General features: G+C 49.8%; 3 protein-coding genes across 3 annotated transcripts in view; 1 reads left to right on the forward strand and 2 right to left on the reverse strand.

Annotated features, from left to right (window-relative positions):
- Window positions 1-4,594, reverse strand: part of LOC119114877 (WD repeat-containing protein 7-like) — a 76,376-nt gene extending 71,782 nt beyond the window's left edge. The window contains exons 1-5 of the mRNA XM_037238938.1: window positions 4,500-4,594; window positions 2,247-2,346; window positions 1,586-1,755; window positions 848-954; window positions 468-546 (exon numbers count right to left, since the gene is read on the reverse strand). Of these exons, the coding sequence (XP_037094833.1) occupies window positions 468-546; window positions 848-954; window positions 1,586-1,750 (351 nt within the window). The 5' untranslated portion in view covers window positions 1,751-1,755; window positions 2,247-2,346; window positions 4,500-4,594. The remainder of the gene's footprint in view (window positions 1-467; window positions 547-847; window positions 955-1,585; window positions 1,756-2,246; window positions 2,347-4,499) is intronic.
- A 1,887-nt stretch (window positions 4,595-6,481) lies between these two features.
- LOC119090130 (ATP-dependent RNA helicase DbpA) lies at window positions 6,482-7,789 on the reverse strand. The gene is made up of 3 exons (XM_037212925.1): window positions 7,376-7,789; window positions 7,184-7,309; window positions 6,482-7,120 (listed from the first exon to the last, which is right to left on the reverse strand). Exons 1-3 carry the CDS (start codon window positions 7,787-7,789, stop codon window positions 6,482-6,484), a joined length of 1,179 nt encoding a protein of 392 aa, XP_037068820.1.
- Window positions 7,790-9,349: 1,560 nt separating this feature from the next.
- LOC119114883 (migration and invasion enhancer 1-like) lies at window positions 9,350-17,435 on the forward strand. The gene is made up of 4 exons (XM_037238944.1): window positions 9,350-9,398; window positions 13,204-13,299; window positions 15,443-15,540; window positions 15,985-17,435. Exons 2-4 carry the CDS (start codon window positions 13,268-13,270, stop codon window positions 16,146-16,148), a joined length of 294 nt encoding a protein of 97 aa, XP_037094839.1. The 5' UTR covers window positions 9,350-9,398; window positions 13,204-13,267; the 3' UTR covers window positions 16,149-17,435.
- The last annotated feature ends 2,306 nt before the right edge of the window (window positions 17,436-19,741 follow it).

Genomic DNA, 19,741 nt, shown 5'->3' on the forward strand with positions numbered 1-19,741 from the left:
CGCATGGCAACGCTCCAGCGGCACCCTATTCACCACTGAGTACGAATGACAGGCTTATAAAGTATCGAAAACATTGCGAAAATAATTTCACTGTAGCATGTAGGCATGATCTGGAACACATCTGCTCACATCAACATTCTGTCACACGTGCAAATGGAAACAATGCTCCTGGCAAATGTCTGGCATAAAAAGCATGTTCGCAGAATGAACATCATACACTCTGCCCAGATCCAGCATACTTTCCAGCGTGGCCAGCGGCATGTGCTACTCAACTGCAGTGCCACCGATGTATGCACCCAGAACCGCCTCCCTTAGATTTACATCTTCCAAAACCCAACAAGAAGTGAAAACCCTGACATCTGAGGCACCAACATGCAGACATATCGCGCGCACGCACGCACGCACACACACGTGCACACGTACACCTACCCACCCACACCCAAACGCACACGCACACGCACACTTACCTCGATCTGCCGGTGAATGAAAGACATTTTCACAGTCTCCATGCACTGGCCCTCGTGTAGATCCCATACGCACATCTCTCTGCCGACAAGGCACGTCCGTGGTGAGTGGAGGCATGGCGCAACTACCGTACACGAATTTCAGCGGGTCAAAGTGTCATTTATCTTGCAGTCTGCCAGTATTCTCTATTCATATTTAGGAGCCTGAATGTCCAGAATGAAGTATCTACTATCTACTTTACTAATAGCTTCAACTGCAAGAAAGCCAACACGTTTATGACAAGTCGTTTAACCTTCCCAGTCGCCCGAGTCAGTGTGGGCATGTGCCTGCAAGCGCCCTCGGCGAACGCATACACACGCACACACATGCCACAGTGCCTCACCCGTTCAGGGCGGCGGAGACCAGGTATCTGTGATTAGTGTGCAGCAGGCCGTTACTGAGACAGACGATTCGAGCTGTGTGGCCCACCAGCATCATGTAGGGGTTCACCTGGAGACGGTCCAAACGAATGCCGGTCACGCACGGGGGAGTCCGAAGGCGATCCAGACAACGAGCAAGGTGTTGATTAATCCCGTTCCAACGTTCACATCAGGTACACTAGCGGGGGGTGGGGAGGGGAGGTGACGGTAGTGTAGTCTTTAACGCGTCTGCGTTGACCACGTGGCATCTGGGAAACAAGAGGTATGGGGTTCGATTCCCCGCCGTGCCCGCCCTTCCTGCCAGGGTGAGAGGCAGGCGACGCCATATAGCCTCAGCAGCTGTGTGTCGTAAAGCCCCAATGACAATGGCACTAGCAGGGGCGTAGTTTCGCAAAATGAGTAGGGCGAGTAGCGAAAAATTCTGCAACCTGCCCCAAAATACACCAAAACACCGGTTTCTCCCGGCTTTGGTCCACTTAACAGTGACATCTAGTCACACTAGCGTAACTACTGAAAAGCTACAACTGCATCCACCCTTCACGACCACGCTCGGCGCGAAGTCGACCCACTCCGTGCCAGCGCCAGACACCACACTGATTGCACTTCCACCGGTCCGGGGAAAGTGCCATCAGTGATGGCCCCCCCCCTCTCCAGGGGGAGGGGCATCTGGCCGCGTGACCCCGAGCCGGCCCGCTGCGCACCTCCAGCGTGCTCGGGTGCACATCCCAGGTGACGATCTGGCCGTCGGCGCATCCTGTGACGAGCGTCCTCTGGTCGGGCGTCAGGTAAACGCACGAGATCCGGTGGGTGGGCGGGTGCCGGCCCCACAACACCACCGGCACGATCAGGCTCGGCCCCAGGCTCATGGTGACTGGAGGGTGGATGGGACAGTGACATCGGGTCAGTAGGGCCACATGGCCAACAAAGAGCATACACAAGCGAAACAGAGTCACACAGGATTATGGTCTTGGAAACATTACAGTTCCACTTCATCCAAACAAAAGAGTACGAAATTTTGCAAAAGTTGGTTTGGAAGTTGCTTCACCTGAAAAATTGTCAAGTTCAAACAGGCAAGCACAAGAGACTACAATGACCAGGCTTAGCTAAAATTCATGCAAGACAGCCACAAATGACACAGAATGTACTGATCACCACACCCATATGTAAATAACTGTTGCAGGTGTCTTAACCCACAACCTCTGGTCATGATTTCACCCACCATCAGGACAATTTGTTGGCTTGGAGAACATTTGCAGGCAACATGTGATGAATTAAACAACATAAGCTGGTGGTAACTAACAGTCATAAGAGCTTCTCAATGACACACACTTACACTGTGATTAAACAAGTGTGTCCCCTCACCTGTCGCCCTTTCTCTTCTCCGCTGGCCAATCTACTGACAACTGCAGAAAATGCAAGGTTGGCCAACAACCCGACACCACCGCAGCATTGGGTCAGTGTACTGGAAACAAAAGATAGAGCATGCTGTCCTAATTTCAGCAAATCCCATGGTGCTCACATCCAACTTCTTCAACCTCAAACTCATATCACACTTCTCTTAGGTTTGCAAGGTTCACTGGAATGAAAAATAACTGAGTGACAAATTGTTTTCAAGAATAGGTTTAACTAAGAAGATAAAAAGAGTAACACTTTACAATATCATGTTGATGAAACATCAGCAGGTACTGAATATTGAATGTAAAACTACTGTTGCACATGCATACAAACATCTTCACTATTTCTGCATTGCATATCCACACATAGCTTTTTGTTTTACTGGGAATTAGTTTGCTGAAACCCCAGAAAGCTGCATGATTATTTTGGTATTTTACACATCACAGCCAAGGCTTGAAATGAAGTGTATCTCTATTCAGGATAAATCATTGGTAAAAATAGCAGAATCAGCATATGGCTTGTGGTCATTAGACCCAAATAAGATGTGTAAATTGTCTAAAAATGATCATTTTGCTCAAATCTATATTGTCAAAGGATATACCAGCCTTGTCTTGCAGTCTCTCACCATAAAAATGCATCGTACATTTCTTGATTTAGCTGCAATTTACATGCTGCCTCGACAAATGTATAATCCATAAGGGGCTGCCCAACAAACAAATTAAACAGTTTTCACTATTTTTTAGTGGTCATCTACCATGGTAACCACATGGTTCTCTGAGCACTAAACAATTTTCCTAGTGACAATGTGTTAAGCTTGTCTCCCAAAAGCTTCACACCTGCTTGGCCCCTGGCTGAGCTCGAAGTAAGCAAGAGAGTGCAGTGTGTTATTTGTCATACAAGGCCAACATTATCCAGTCTTCAAGTCTTGAAATGTAAAAATACTACCTTAATATTATTTTTAAGCACACTTGGGTGTAACAATAAGCTGTCTCAATCATCACTCCTTGTTATGCTTTGGTTATGCTCTATCAAAACCTCATCCCTCCTTTCATGCATGACATAATATGTATGGACCACTCCTAAGCAGTTTATCAACCATCCATTACCTTATTTACTGGGACATTTGGATATAAAGACATAAAGACATCTGGCCACATAAAGACAAAGAGCCACAAGGGCCTATCAAGCCTGGCCTGCCTCATGTTCTGTCAACACCCTTGGAGTACCCAACACCCTTGACACCACCAACTTGAATTGCTTACATTAAACTATGCAGCAATCTTCCCAAGCCAGCATAAATATCAAGTCAGGACAGGATCATCATAGGTTTCAGTGCATAGCAGAAACAAGTCTTGATTTTTCATTAGTTATTATAAGGTAAGCAAATCAAAGACATATCTCATAGGAACAGGAATGACTTCACATAGTTCAATATGATACAAACAATCATCACACCATCCCATTGCAGCAACACCAGTCATAGAGTAAATTGAACCATTTATATTGAAAACATTTTGCTTACCAAAAACTGCTTCAGGGCTTGATATATAAAGTTAAAGTATACTCTTCTGATGCAAATGCTATTCTTCTTTTTGCCAGACATACTCTTTTTAAACTTGAATAATTTTGTAGAGTTTTGGCTACAGCAAGGAGCATATGAGAGGCAGGTGCCCTGTTGGTAATTTTGCTATGATGGCATCTTAGCCATGGCGCTACAGCTGCAGACAAAGCAAAAAAGTGTCCATATAAGTTGCCCAGACTTTGGTCAGTGTTCAGAAGCAATATTTAAGGAATTAGTTCTTCTTCCTGTTCAGGCATTGGGAACTGTTCTGATAGGTTAAATTACTATACCAGTATACTGACATCACTAACTGACAGGCAGCACACAGAGACTAAACAACATTGCATCACATACTTGCCATAAATGAGCCTTGCCATATGATGTTGTGTTTTAGTGTATCTTAGGGGGAATCCTGCCAGAAATAAACCTACCAGTCCATCACATATCACATCAGGTACATAGGCAGGCGGATATGGCTTCAACTGATTAACAATGTTGGCCTCTGACTATAACAAACTGACAATGTCTGTACAGCACTGCATCACAACAATAAAGTGCTTAATCCCAGGATTATACGACCCAAGTCGTCCTGACGATTCCCACGAACCAAAATGAGCAGATATCCAATACTGATGAGTCGCATTAACCTCAACACTTACACAGGTACTTGTAGCACAACCCTGATCAATGAATTGCACTACCCCTCCATAAACCAGAGCCTCCACACATACTTCTCAACTGGGCAAGATCTCACAATAACACTTACTCGGGAAGGGGGCAGTTATGGCGCAGGCGCGACAAAACTGGATGACATCAGCTGACTCCTAAGAAAAAGTAATGTTTTTCACGTTTCCAAAATATGTTACTATCAGGCAACATGGTTGTACCCGGTCAAGGTGCTACTTTGCCCGGCGGATACTGACAGCGTACGAACTTTTAGTGGCTTGTCTGGTGCTGCACGCACCGCGTGTTTTAGGCAGCGAGGCGGCCTGTGGTGCCTGTTTTGAAACTATATGATCATGCACTTCTTGGATTGTTATAATGATTCAGTACGACTTTGCTGACCTCGCTTATGCATAACTCTTGAAAGTCTTCTGCAAAAACGTGGGAGTATAGGCAGCGAGAGAAGCGAGTGTGTACTCATTCGCTTTGCTTGGCCCAGATGAGCTTAGGCTTGGCTGAACATTAGGGTTTTCGCCGGGTTTAGCGAGACGTTTTAGCAATGAACAGAGCAGCTGATGAGGCATGACGTAAGCCCACAGAACTTCGGATGTTGTTTGAGTTCGCTCTCGATCTCTCTTACGCTGGGTGTGTTGCTGCGAATCGCTCATTGTATCACCGGGGCTACGGCGTCTCCGTCGGCAAAACAGATAAGTGAAACAAACACATAGGTGGCGCTTGGGCTGTGGTCTCGTGATCTCTACGATCAGATGGCGCTACGCACGCTCGTATCGGCTCTGCAGTCCTAAAGCTTCCATGCGGATAGATGTTCAGGGGCTTGATGTTTAAGTACAGATGTTCGAAAATCCCGTTATTCCACATTGGTCCAACATTTGTCAGATTGGATCCCATTTATGGAGGGCCCTACACTATCGGGGTCGCTCTTATCGCGGTCGCAATCTGGTAGCCTGCCGGAGCACTCTTGGTCGCTCAGGGTCCATCCTTATTAGTCTTGGGTAAATCTTCTCGCTTGGAAGGCACTGCATTGCTGTCCGGGGCCCATGTGTTCACCTGGCAAGGCACGCTAGATGACTTGGAGGCCCTCCGGAACCCTTTCGGCGGGGGAGGGGCTGAGCCCGCCCCCTCCCCCAAGGTTCCAGGAGGCTTATCAAAGCATATCGATGCACTGGACCAACTGATCGAGACCCTCGCGTTTGTGGGTTTTTTCCCGAAGAAAAGCATAGCATTGCTTATATTACAGGATCCGCACGTGAAATTGGGGTCGTTTGCTGGCTTAAAAAGAATGGTGAGCGACGACCCAACCATCTTGCGCGACTCATCAGAACGGTCATCGCCCCACAGCGTGCGTTTTCAAATAATTTCGCACCTCATCTCTGCGTGGGTTGAGTGCTCTGCCCAGTCCTCCGGTGCTTACTAACAGTTAATACACTTGAGGCATTAACCACGCTAATTTATATTTACAATAGTTGTTAATGCCAGATAATCAACATAAGCTACACGCTCCGCACCCCGTTGGTGTAATGCTGAACACGGCGGTCTCGCTCAAGGCAAGCGATAGACTCAAGTGTATCAAGGCGCACCCGTGGGTCGGGCTCCCGCATGGGTTTGCCGCTCACAACGGAAAACATTTACCACGATGGACGGCGCAGGCCGACCCATGACATTATCGAGACCGGTCGCTGCGCTTGGGCTAACAGGTGGACACCGAATTGCATGTGGATCGGAATTTGGACTTCTTGAGAGGCGGAGACTGTCTATGCAACGAGCAGCTCTTCGCAATGACAGAATTCGACGCATTTGAATCTGACGCTAGCCGCGCCTTCGTTCTTATAAACACGTATCGCTCGTTTTACGTGCATTTCATTCATAACGGGAAACAAACAAAAAGGTATACTCCTTGACAGCATGCCATTAACAATGCGTCCCCGTTCCGCGCGCACAGCCGCGCATAGCAGACAGGTCAGCCCTCCACGACACCCTGGGCCATGGCCTCCGGCAGAGACGGCTGAGGCAGCACCATCTCCGGCAGGGCGATGCCGCCCAGCTTCTCAGCCAGTTTCAGCACGGCGTCCTCCAGCAGCTGGTCTGCGGCGTCCTCGCCGGCCTCCCCAGCGGTCTTCTGGGACGACTCGTTGCCACCCGGCGCCTCCACTAGCACCTGGCACACGGGCGGCTTGGCGAACAGCGTGATGGCCTTTGGGATGTCCTCGTGCATCATCGACAGAAACAGCATCACCTGCATCTGTTCCTGCACGTCCGACGTGACGTCGCCCAGCACCGCGTAGATGTGATCCTTGTCGAAACGGCGCGTCATCATCGTGTCGACGTCGTCGAGCACGATGATGCGCAGGTCGGCCGCCTTCAGGGCACCTCGACGTAGCATGTCGAAGGCGCGCCCCAGCGTGCCCACCACCAGGTGGCAGCCGGCACTCATGTCGCGCAGGTCGTCGCGGATGCTTGTGCCGCCGATCGACAGGTGGCAGGTCAGTCGCGGCCGGATGAACGTCGCCAGGCCCACCAGCTCGCGATGCATCTGCTTGGCCGCCTCGCGGGACGAGGTGAGCACCAGCGCCTGGCAGGCGCGCTGCTGCGGGTTCACCTTGTTGAGCACGGCCAGCGCGATGGCCGCCATCTTGCCGTCGTCGGCGCCGTCGCCGCGTGCCTGCACCACCACGTCGTGTTCCTGCAGCAGAGCCGGCAGCACCGCCTGCTGGAACGGCGTCGGCTCGCTGGCGCCAGACGGACTCGCCTGGATGCCGGTCATCAGGTCCGGCTTCAGCTGTAGCTCCTCGAATGAAGTGACCGGCGCGCCGCGCCAGGTCGGCTGCAGCGGCGTGTCCGAGAGGCCGCTGGCGGCCGGCGGCGCGCGGCCCTCGCTGGCCCGCTTGGCGCGCCGGTGGCGCCGCGAGCGCCGCTCAGAGCGGCGGTTCTTCTTGGGCCGCGGCGAGTGCTCGCCCGGCTCGGCGTGGCTGCTGTCCGTCTCGTTGGACGACAGCTCTTCGCCGGTGCTGGGTCGCTTTTCGTCCTCGACCTCGTCGCCGGCCGTGACGTGGCGCGGCTTCTTCACGTCCCCACCGCGCCGCTTGCCTGGCGCCGTGCCTTTCTTGGCCACCAGGTAGCTCACCTGCTTGTCGAGTTTCAGGATGCTGCGGTACAAGTTGTGATGCTCCTTCTCCTGCAGGTTCTGCATCACACGCATCTGGTCCACGCACGTCTGCAGCCGCTCGAACAGCTGGCAGATGTCGCGTTCGTTCATGGTCACAGACATGGTCCGGCGGCGGCGGGTCGGTCACTTAGTACTGTTAGAGCGTTGGACCTCAACCCATGCCGCGCGTGGGGGGAATGGCGCCGCGCGGCCGGCCGTGCGCCCGGCTCGGGTGAGCGCTGCGTGGCCCGCGGGGATCGGTGTTCGGCGGCGCAGTCTGCTTGCCAGGGGAGGTTCTGCCAGCGGCCGCGGCGCGCGTAGTGTGACGCCGCTGCCTACTCGGAGGTGGTCGGCGACCAGTTTTCGTAAAGCGCACCGCAAATCTTCGAAGGGGAGCCATGGGTTTTAATTGTTGAGACTAATCAACACAAATCATGTGACTGGTTGCACCACAGATTGGCATGACATAATATTCACACAACCTTTTAGAACATCACATCCCGTCCATAATTTAAGTTACATATGGAAGGGAAGTGAGCTTTGACGGAGTGCAACAGGAGCTTAGCAAGAGAGTGAGTAGGTGAGAGGTCTTGAACAGCGTAACATTACGCTCAGCGGTGGTTGCAATCATACCAAAATTTTCAACAACATGCAGCCTTCAACCAATAGGTATGCCGTGGGCACTAGAGCTGGTCTGACCCTCCCATTGTCTGGTCAGAACTGGTCAGACCCTCCCACTGTCTCATTGTGGACCACTTCATTGTTATTTCTCGTATTTCCATTCCATGACAGACAAAATTACCTCGACCAACGCAAGTAACTCACTGATATTGAAAGTCCTGCCCTGTCCCGTGGAACAAAATGTGCCTCTGGTAGACTAGGAACTAGTCGCCGACACAGGGCTTCTTGTTAAGCACTCTGCGCCTTGATAAAGGAAGCTACTTTATTGCAGGGGCACCAGCCACCGCAGGAGGCCTTCAGGAGCAGTCGCTGACACCGACCTTGTCCCCGCTTCGAAAATGGACCCCATGGTCTAAGTCGACATATAGCCAACTGGTCAGTACTGATGGTCCCGGGGTTACATAGACACCTTCCTCGTCCCGGGTACTCCAGACCGACCCTTGAGCTGACCTCTGAGCGCCAGGCGTTCATCCCGGAGGCGTCCCCCGGCCAGCCCCTCGGGCCCTCCAATCAGCCTCTTAATAGTCTGTGTCAAGGGTCTCGAAGGCCACTCAGGGCCTAACGTGATGATAGGTCCCCTTTGCCCTCCTCCTTCACGCCGTAAGCTGGCTGCGCCCCTGGATGTGTAGGATGTGTGAAACGGAATGCCAGTCAGAGACTCGTCCTCAGAACGCAGCTCCAAGGTGAATAATGCGTCCCCAGCCATAAACAGGTTGATACCAGTCTGGTTTTAAAAAGTGGTCGTTTTTGCTGGTGGGCTTAATATACTAGATTGTGGAGAAAACGATTGTTGATTTCCTACTACATCTTGGTAATTTGTTTCGCTTGTTTGATGGAAACTCGGCCAATGTGGCGTATAATATCCTTTCTGGACATTTCATTCGTGTATCTGGTGACTTAGCTGGTGTATCTGGTATCTGATGACTCGTGACTATTTTTTGCGAAAATGTGCTAAATGAAGCGAAAGTGACGCAAATGTGCCAAAACTAGGTTATTTTCAGTTTCTGGTACGAAGCATCATCGGCGCGAATAAGGCCATCGAAACGGACAGGTAGGTCTGTGGATGTCTAGGTATTGCCAGGTATGTCTGCCGCAATACGGTATGAACTTTGTGTCCCGAAAAGCAGAGGTACCTTGTGCAATGCAAGTCGTGGTCCTTCCCAGCTCACTGTGCGAAACGTGCAGTTGACGGCGAGGGTTTGCAGGACAGCGCCTCGCTGGGCTGGAACAGTGGCTAACGTAGAGTTTTGGGGTCATGCCCCTCCCCTACCTGTACCTAGAGCTTGCGGTGGCCTAGCAGACAACCATGCCACAGGACTTTTTGTGCGTAAGACGACCCGATTGATCAAAATAGAACTCGCATGCCAGTCAGCTATTTATCCCGGTAGATGTAAAAATGCCACTGGCGGAGAAAACCAGCTGCAAAGCTACCAAATGAGAGAAGTCTCGCTGGGCTGCTAGGGCCGCGTTCGATCCGTCGTCAGCGCGTTTATCAGCTCTGATCACAGCTCGGTATTCTCCTTTCGTCATGTCACGTGACCACAAATCACAAGGTCTGTGACGTCACGCGCCGGCTAACAGTGCTGCCGGGATGTTTTGTTAGCCCGTCATTGAGAGAAAGCGCTACAAGATAATTGAATCGCTCTGTCAAAGAAGCGTGAGTCTGTCGCGGTACCTCTTACGTTTGATTACGTTAGGTTCCGTGGGAACAGTTGTCGCTTATTTTGGGATACTGTGACGTAGGATAACGAAGGAATTGGATTGTCAAGAGTAGCCATGGAGAGGTTGGTGACAGTGATTAGTGTGGTGTTTGGTTGTGTTGAGGGTGTTGGACTGCCTAACGCAAGTGTAGCCGTCAGGAGGTGAGTGGTTGCATTGTTCAGTAAATTAATAGCGTTGGAGTAATTACAAAAAGGACAGGAACAGCGCACCTCGCGTCTCGAACACTGGCTTTGTCAGTGCAAGTAGGAGATAAAGGGACTCTTCGACATTTGCGTGGGGTTTTGAACTGAAATAACCATCTCGAAGATCATTCGGTGCACTTCACGGCCGTGCCATTATTATGACCTAAACCCCTTTAGTTTCTGAACTATACACCCACAAGGATATGCAGACTATTCCGGGGAGACTATTCCAAGGTCACCCGGGAATCCTACCGTTATTACCGTTGAGAACACTTAAAATGAAAAAGCAAGAAATTTAAATGGGATGAGAATGGGAAGGAGCACCCATCTCACGGGTGTGATAGATGTAAATATCGGGGCAGAGACCATACTTCCATATGCCACTTAATTGGAAGTGCGGCGGCGGTAAGCCAGAGCTAATGGGCTGAAGAAGTTAAAAGGTACATAAAAAGGAAGGTAAAGTTAAAAACTTTCCCTTCAGCCCACGCATCGAACGCTCCGTCAGCACGCATGACGTCACGCATTCCAGCTGAAAATCGTGCTGACGACAGATCGATCGGGCCTTTATCCGCGAGGTACCAAATGTAAACATCATGCGGCGCCACGGTTGCGCGACGACGTGACAGCTAAGGCCCTCTAATAAAAGCGCGACAGCGCGGGTGGCAGCGTTGTAAAACTCTTCAAGTCAAACCGGAGATCAGGAGTGCTGAGCGAGTTGAGCGAATTACGCACCGTCAAATTTCAAATACTTTCAAATGTGCGGCTCTGGTCAGATTACCATCACCGGATCCCTCGAACTATGCGCTTAACGTTTGACCTATAACACACTCTTGCCCATCATTGTCAATAATGATGAGGAACAGTGAAGAGAACAAAGACAAAATGGTACGCAATGACTCGTAAATGACCCATCAAGAACAAACCGCCACTAACTATAGGGATACAGTTTCACAAATCAGTCGGTGGATATGAGCTGAACAATGAGAAATGGCTCCAATAATACATTTGTTTACTGCAGTAGCTGCCTGGGAGCACAGTGAGAAAACTTTTCCAATCTGGCAGCTTTGCAGCACATGTTATAGCACAAGTGGCGTTTTTTGTCTACCGATATAAATACGCTGCTACGCAACCCAGGGAAAAGCATCAGCGACAAAATCACACGTCAGCCCGAAAAAGCATCAGCGACAAAATGGCTGTAACGACCGCGAGGTCGCTGTGACATTGAGGATTTGGCGGCCAGCACATCACCGGACAACGAGCACATATATGCATATATACATATATATATATATATATATATATATATATATATATATATATATTTTAGGTCCATAACAACGTATGTGTGTTTTGCCAGTCACCGATATACGGCTCACAAGTGGCAGTGGCTGCCGTCTAGAGACTGCTCGTCCACTGTGCAGTGCGTAATGCACGTATATGGTGCATTTGCAACACCCGTTTGCACCATTGCGTGCCAAATTTTTGCTTTGTAGACTAGTTCACACAGCTATTTCGAGGTCACCCCAGGCATGCATGGTGCCATACAAATGTCACGCAAATACTGCCACATTATTAGCCATGTGGCGGTCAAGACCAAGACAAAATGTGATTATAGACATCCGTGCCTGGCATAGGTCAATACCACTTCTGGCATCAGCATGCCTCAGTTGGCCCTCAATCACTTTAATGTGTTGAGGTTAAGCACATAATTCACGCTTTGCGATGCATAATACGAAACTCGTATATGAGTAATCGGACTCGTAATTCAGCGACACTGGGCACGAGTCCGAGAGCGGACACGTTGTTTGACCGACTGGAATGGAAAGGTCAGCTGACAGCTGGCCAACAAGGGTCAACCCTGGCCCGGGGCAGCCGTGTCGCATCATTGTGGGGCACGTAAAACCTTCCGTATTCCTGTCTGGTGCAAGGGCGGAGAAAAAGTTACCCGTTGAACTGGAGGGTACGACTTATATGGTGGGTTCAAGGTGCACGCAGCAGGCTGTGCTTAGCAGTTACTGTGAGCCCAAAGTCACCCATACAAACCGTTCGGAATAATTTATGAAAAGACATGAGTATCTGCGGCACGGAGCGAAAACACTGACTTCACCTGGATAAAAACCACGACCCTAGGGTTGGTGGTCCCGCGCTCTATCGACGGCGCTGACGCGATCTTCAGTGTTCAGAGGCAAATGGGCTAGCCTTAACGTAGTACTGTTAGCTATTTCGGTGATTTTGGATTTTGGTGATTTTGGTGATATCTTATGACCAGTCTCTGAGTGCTATAGTCGAGTGGTGATGTCATGTCTGAAGGGGTATGTGCCACCTTTGGGGATGCTGAAGGAAACGTCAGATATGGCGAATAATTTCACTGTTAGCGTGCCAACTAAATGTGCTAAATATACTAATGAATGAATGAATGAAAGACTGAATGATTTAGTTATACTAACCAAGCATGCTAGCTAACTGTGTAACTGTACTCACCACTAATTATTGATATTCTTTTAGGTGGAAAAGAATGCTCTAGACAACACCCTTTCTTTGTTAAGTACATACGCCATTGTTTACTTGCGTCATCGTACCCTACACAACATTGATTGAGTGACAACTGACGGCCAATTGAATTGATTGACATCTGGGAATCGTGCTCACGAACGTCATATATGAAGACTCGACAATATATTTTTCTTGGCCTTAATCGCCGCATGACTAATGGGATGACAATATCTGAATGGCGTTATTATGGCGCCATGGATGCCTGGGTGACCTTGTAATAGTTCCCCGAAATAGCCCGCACATTTTCGCGGGCATGTAGCTCGGAAACTAGAGGGGTTTAGGTCTTACGTAGGGCAGGGCTGTGAGCTGCATCAAATGATCTTCAAGGTGGCTGTTTCAGTTCAAACCCCGTACGAAGGTGAAGCGCTCCCTTTAACCAATCGCCATCTTTACCCGCAGGGACACACCCCACTTCTTACCGGCAAGTCACGAGCAGAGCGAAAAGCCAACCCAACAAAAGATCATGGGATCTTGTCAAGTGGTGATCGAGTACTGGTGAGTCGGAAACGAGATAATCTTCTGGCAGTGTCTCAGAGCGAGCTTCTGGGTGGTCTTTGCCACACTGAGGCTCATCAATCAAATACTAGGGACGATTCCGAGAGCATGTAGAGAAACTTGTGGTTACTTGTGGTTACATTACAGAGCAACTTGTGTGGACATTTCCAACTTTGTCCGTCCCCACGTTGAACGGAAAAAAATCGTTCCTCTGCGATTGCAAAGTGTGTTCCCTAGTTATGACCACTGTAGCAAATTCATAATTTCCATAGCAAAGGTAGACTCAGCATCGGGTCCGAGGGAGGAGAGCTGTGATTTGTACACTATCTGGGGCCGGGATCACCGATATTTTCTTATTTTTGGTTTTTTAATTACCACAGTCGGGGTTCTTAATAGGCTACAGGTTACGTACATAATTTTCCGTGAAAATTTATTGTCATTACATGACTTAGAAATTATCCGTCGATCGATTAATTTCTAGGATATGGCATGGTTTTCTGTGACCGCTAAGAAACAGGATGAAAATGAATTTGTGATAATTCACGCTTTGAGACTTCGATAGCGCCATGGTGGAGTCATGACCTGTCACGATTTCAACTAGTTTTATGACATTTTTCGCAAAGCAAGCGCGATGACTGTGACATGTACTTCTTTTAAGTTGGCAGCGTTTTTAATGATAAGTGTTTTCTGTAATACCAGAAGCTTCTTTGGAGAGGAGACAACTTTATTACTTTCCAAAGTTCAAAACGTACCGTGCTGGGGAGGGGCTGGTTTGGTATTCGTAGTTTTAAGCGTCTCGGCTGTGAATTAAACTGTACTGAACTATTTCAGTTCATTTGAAGGAGCTTACCGTAAAATCGTTGCTGTGTAAAATGTAAAGTAAATAATTTGATTTTCTGCCCGTTCGTTCGGCATTTCTCTATTAAAACTAGGATTTTCTCTGATTTTCTCTTTCGGCTATCATGATCCTGCAGACGTGATCTTAATGCGGCGCCAGTGGGAAGGAAATGTTACATGGTGGGGACGCAGTGGTGGAATAGCTGGCGCCTTCAGGTTCCCCAGAGGAGCCCATGTTAAAAACCCGGTTGTGCCATGGCCCTTGTGCGCTGACTTATATGGCCACCACGGTTGCCCCGTAAGCCACCGCGCAACGACGTGTATGGCGTTTTCGAACAACAATTAAATTTTTACACCTGGGTCAATAGGCTAGACGCCTGCCTCCCGTTCTACCCGAAGCAGGGATGTGTTGGTTCGAGTCGCTTCGGCGCTCCCCATTTACTCCTGACTGGGATGGCCTGCGGGACGTGGCAGCGTCCGCTCAAGGTCAGACCGAGTTACAGGGCGGAGCAGACTGTGCAGAGCATCACGACACTTCATACCTCCGCCACGAGATTCTGCGCTGAACTGCAGTTTCACGACCGGATATTGGTGTCAGGGTTCAAACACAAATCACCGCTTTCCATGAACTCTATCCCAAAAGTTAATCCGATCAAAGATGTTGAGGTTTTTTCTAATCACTGTCATGGCGGTGCTTAGTCCGTAGCGTGGGAGTCGGAGGTCAAGCTCAAACTGCAAAGTGGATACAGTTAGCACGTTCCCGGGGCAGAAAATAGCCTTCCGCAATGACAATGGTCTGCTCATGACATCGGAAATAATCCTAGACGAGGGTTTGGCAGGCCCAATCACCGCCATGTCCAGTCTCTTCCAAGGCAGTGCTGATGGACTCGTCCGTCAGACAGGCTTGTGTGTGTGGTGACAGGTTAACGGGCTGTTTGAATGTGCACGACAGTACCCTAGTTTAGGAGACCAGATGTGCTAAGAAGGGCTATTTTGCAATCCACCGATTGTTTAGTTATAGGTACCGCATGTGCATAGATCGGCTGGTTGATCTCACGACTGCTTAATGCTGGGTGCTGGATGTACGAATGTAAGCTATTTGATACCATGACCTTTGGCTTTCTGAGGAACCAGAGGTACGGGTTTCGGTTCCTCGCGATGCCCGCCCTCCCTGCCAGGGCGAGATGCAAGCGACGCTATATAGCCCCAGCAGCTGAGTGCATCGTAAAGCCCCAATGTCATGACCTCCGGCTTAGGTGCCGTGCACAGCGGGTGCGGGACACGAAGCGCTGTGTTTGTGTTTCAGCGGCGGATGAGGGTACGAGCCCCGGTACCGGAAGCTACAGGAACTGATCCAGTCCAATGTACCCGGTGCCGAGGTTCAAGGATTCATCGGCAGAACCAGTAAGTGGGGTCGTCTGACTGCCGGTCTCGCTGGCGTGCATTCTGTTCCCCGCCGACTATGTGGCTCTGTTCCGTGCAATGTGAAAGCTGGCTTATGGGGGAACGCGAGATGGCTGCAATGTCCATTATTCCACTTTTCATATCGCTCCCTCTTGACTTAGCCCCTAAATAATGAACGCAGACTAGAAGGGCTGTAGCCTTACCCAAAACAATGGGGGCGGCGTTTGTTTTAACCGTTAAGTTCTGAGTCAGCTGTTAGTTCTGTTGTTTGCTGCTGCTCCGTGAGTTGTGCTTATCGCCATTCAGATTTTCTGCGTTTTTATCCTTTTCTCGCCTCAAGTCTTGTGATCCAGGCAGTACCAGCTAAGGATGAAAATCGGACATCACGCAGGCAGCAAACCTCGCCTTCTGGTATGCATGACGCAAACGCATTTGTCTCTGCAGGCTCCTTCGAGGTGAGAATCAACGAGCGGCTAGTCTACTCCAAGCTGCAGGAAAAGTCGCTCCCCAACTTCGAGGAGGTGGTTGCTGTGGTGAAGGACGTGTCGGACGGCCGGCCGATCCGGCAGGTGGGGGAGAGGCAGTCTTCCGCGTGCGACATCGTGTAAGGCAGCCGCGGTCCCTGCACCATCCGTCCAATCGGCCCACGCGGTCGGCCGCCCCCTGACTACGTCCAGAGGGAACGATTACGCAGTCGCCCGTCACACCATCCGGACACATCTCGGCTTCAGCAGCGGGCTGCAGTACTGCTTCGCTGTTTGCATTATGCCACGTCGGGTACCCGCGGAGTTAACTAGCCCGCAAATGATGTTGTTAGGCCTTGTCTCATTAGCGTCACGTGGCAAGAGGAATTTTCACTACTATCGCTGCTGGAGGTGCGCACCTGCTCGCAATTTCGTCCGAGTTGAGCTAGAGATACGAAGCAAAAAGTTAATGACAGCCTGGTGTGTAAGAAGTTGGGCAATGTTTTTTTCGCCTTCTGGAGGCGATCAATGACCCTCCAGGCTACGTCCACCACTTGAAAAAACTGTGCCACCTCGAAGCATAAAACGACCTGTTTAGAGACAATCAGATACACGGTCGCGTTTTAGGGCTCAGTGCAAACAAGTGACTTATAACTGGTCTAAGTGTGTACTAGATCGTCGTAGGCTGTTAACCTAGCTCACTCTTGAAAAGGTCATTTATTATTTAAATGCAACCTTATGTCTGCAGATCGTCATCCGATAGTTTTTTATGGCCAGAAATGTCATTTTTGCCATTGAACAGCAAAAGCTGGCGTATGTTAGTAAAATTTGTTCTGTTAATCTTAAGAGATGACGTGCCAGCCATGTGGCCTGATGTGACCTCGCATTTCATTTGTTTTAAATGGCGTACGCAATCGACAACAACGCCAAATTTTACGCCGCTGCCATTAGTCGTTTTCCCTGCCCGGAATTATGCTGATTATGGAAATATTTCGTCTAGCGAGGATCAAAATACCCCTGTTCTACCCAAAGCGAGGGGCACGCGATATGGGGACATTGTGTCGTTAATTTAGCTTCATGGCTGGGTTCCTTTGAAATTCGTTGCGACTGTGTCACGCATTTCTGTGCTCCAAAAGTGTAATTGGCCGACATTCTACGACGCTCCTTTATCCAGAGGGCATGGTTTACCGTCTTAGCTGTGAGCCAAAGACAGAGCTGACTACCCGTGATGGGTTAAGAACCAATTTGGATGAAAGAAGTGTGACATACGCTTGACTGGTGGTTCTCAAACTGCAAAATGCGTAAAAGGAATTTAGTAATTGTTGGGAACTGGCAGATGGTCTTTCGTTTTAATTTGAATCGCAACTACCTTGCCACTTGAGAGACGCTTTTTGGGTGCATGCTTTGGCACGTTGAAAAATGTTTTGATTAATCGCCTGCCCAGATTTTCTCAACGCACGGAAAAGGGCCCAATCGCTCCACCCGTGAATCCCATTGTCTATGATAAGTCATCAAGTTCCCATTGCTTTGTGGCCTCGAATGCTTTAAAGATCATAGAGGTACTTATCACCCAGTTCTTTGCGTAACAACAGGACCGTTACACTAGTAATAAACTGAGCGTATACGTCTACCAAGTGTCATGGCTCTCAATTATGAGCTCGATTTTCTCCACTATTTTGTATGGCCAGCTTTACTGCAGATGTAACGGAACTGAAGCTTCTTGGCTTGTGAGAATACCGTCGATATGCTTATTAAAGACACCGGTGTGCTGAAAATGGACCGAAAGTCAAATTCACAGTGGGCTGATTTTTCTGGCGTATTTTCTTTTCCAGCAGCCTCCCTGTGTATGTTGCAATGGTATTTCGAACTGTATGACTTCACATGTCTTTTGTCCACAGCAGTTGTCCATAGCGTTAAAATGGAAGGCAACTTACGGAAGTGGCAGCGTGTAGGTTTTATGATTTAGCGGGCTGAAACAACTTGCGTTTGCAACGTTGTAAACTAAAGTTATCTTGGACGTCTAGCAAAGACGGTTTTTGGTTGAGTTCCATATATTCTCCTATCACCACGGGGGAGTACTTTTACACTGGTTGTACAGAAAAATGCAATAAGAATACTTTTATTGTCGCTACCCATATTATGCGCTTCATGGTACCATTTACGCTTATAATGTCATGCTACTTACGTGTGCGATCTTCGTTGTTTTGCATACCTGCTATTTAAATATGATGCATTGCTTTTACGTCAGCATTACATAACATTGCAGTTATGTATTACGATATGCTTATCCATAGATATTTACATTATGCTACTGCTATTGATCCTTGAACACTCACCGACACTACGTGTCCGCGGACGGTCGTGTGCACCACGGTGTCCTATGTTCTGGGTGGGACGCCGATGTCTGATGCCCGCTGTTGACGTCCGTTGGAAAAGCCGAGTGTGGGCTGCCATGTCTGTCGAGGCTATGTTACGCTACATGAACTTATGTTGACGCACATGCATTGGGGTCGTGCCTCTGTAGGAGATTGGACAGGATGTCAGGGATGGGCCACGTAGGCTAATGTTGACGCACATGCATTGGGGTCGTGCTTCCGTAGGAGATCTGACAGAGATGCCACGCCGATGGCTGACTTGTGTCCAGCTTAAGGTTGCTCTTTCGGGACTTCGCCTCCCGCCTGGTATTAATCGGTACATTTGACCTGGTATTATGTCGCTAACTGATTAGCACTTACCTCATGCCGTCTTCAAGTAAATAATGTAAGATTCAGTGGGCAAAGCCGGGAAATGAGGCCGGAGAAGCAACGAAGAATTACAACCTTGTCAGAAGGCCTTTATCGGGACTGATTATAGGGTGTTACATATTTTGGGTGCTCGGAGGCCCAGGGTACAGATGACGTGCCGTCCAAACCCACAGCAAGAAACACCAGTCCGCACTACTCAGCATAGTCATACGTAGCCGCCGTGTAGTGCTCGGGCGCGGTATTTCCCCGCTGCCCAGTGAAGTGTATTCCCAGGTCCCGCGTGGCGTGGTGCCCCGGTGCTGTGTCCGTCCGTAGCTGAGCACTGCGATCGCCTGGCAAATGGACCGGCCTCGTCTCGGGCGGCGTGTCACGTGACCGGCGCCAGGTCGCTGTATGACCGGCGGGCCTGAAACTAACCGGGGACCGCCGCGAGATCACGCGACAGGCCCCGGTCACGTGATGTCCCACCTGTGATTGCTGGTATCTACAGAGACTGCTGTTTAAATTGTGTCCTTGAATCGTGCAATCTGTACTTCGCTCGTTGCCACACTTTCTCCGTCCCCGTTATTGGTACGAGCTCTTGCGCTACGCGTCGAGCGCGCGCTGTCGGCCGTTGGCGCGTGAGCAGAACCGGCCGGCCGCGCGCCCCGTGCAGCTCGGTGCTCGACAACGTGCGCCAGTGTCCTGCTGCACCCCAGCTGGGAGCGGTGCTTCGGCGCCCCTCCCCGGACAGGCGGGCAGTCGTTATTGGTCAGCCGTCTGTGGTCGGCTGCGCGTCAGCGCTCTCGCCCACCGCACTCCAAGGCTAGTGGAATGTTTATCCCCGTTCGGTGTCCCGTTAACTGAATGAAAATATACTCCCGGTTCTCATCGCCTTGAGCAATTTATGATGCAGACAGAGCCGCTTCACCTGAGTGTGAATGACGCGACATTGTCCAGCGGAGTTCCGAGCTGACCAGCATGTGACCCAGCAGAGCTGCCAACCAACCGCCC

Source organism: Pollicipes pollicipes, unplaced genomic scaffold (assembly GCF_011947565.3).
Source record: "Pollicipes pollicipes isolate AB1234 unplaced genomic scaffold, Ppol_2.1 Scaffold_3087;HRSCAF=3621_pilon_pilon_pilon, whole genome shotgun sequence".
In the NCBI taxonomy this organism is placed as follows: Eukaryota; Metazoa; Arthropoda; class Thecostraca; order Pollicipedomorpha; family Pollicipedidae; genus Pollicipes; species Pollicipes pollicipes.

Bases quoted from the DNA above. Each gene is read 5' to 3' on its own strand.
- LOC119090130 (XM_037212925.1), bottom strand. From the start codon at position 7,789: ATGTCTGTGACCATGAACGAACGCGACATCTGCCAGCTGTTCGAGCGG. The intron at 7,310-7,375 runs GCCAGCGGCCTC...ACTTCATTCGAG, and splicing joins AGGGCCGCGCGCCGCCGGCC to GAGCTACAGCTGAAGCCGGA. The intron at 7,121-7,183 runs GCACGCGGCGAC...GTGCTCAACAAG, and splicing joins AACACGACGTGGTGGTGCAG to GTGAACCCGCAGCAGCGCGC.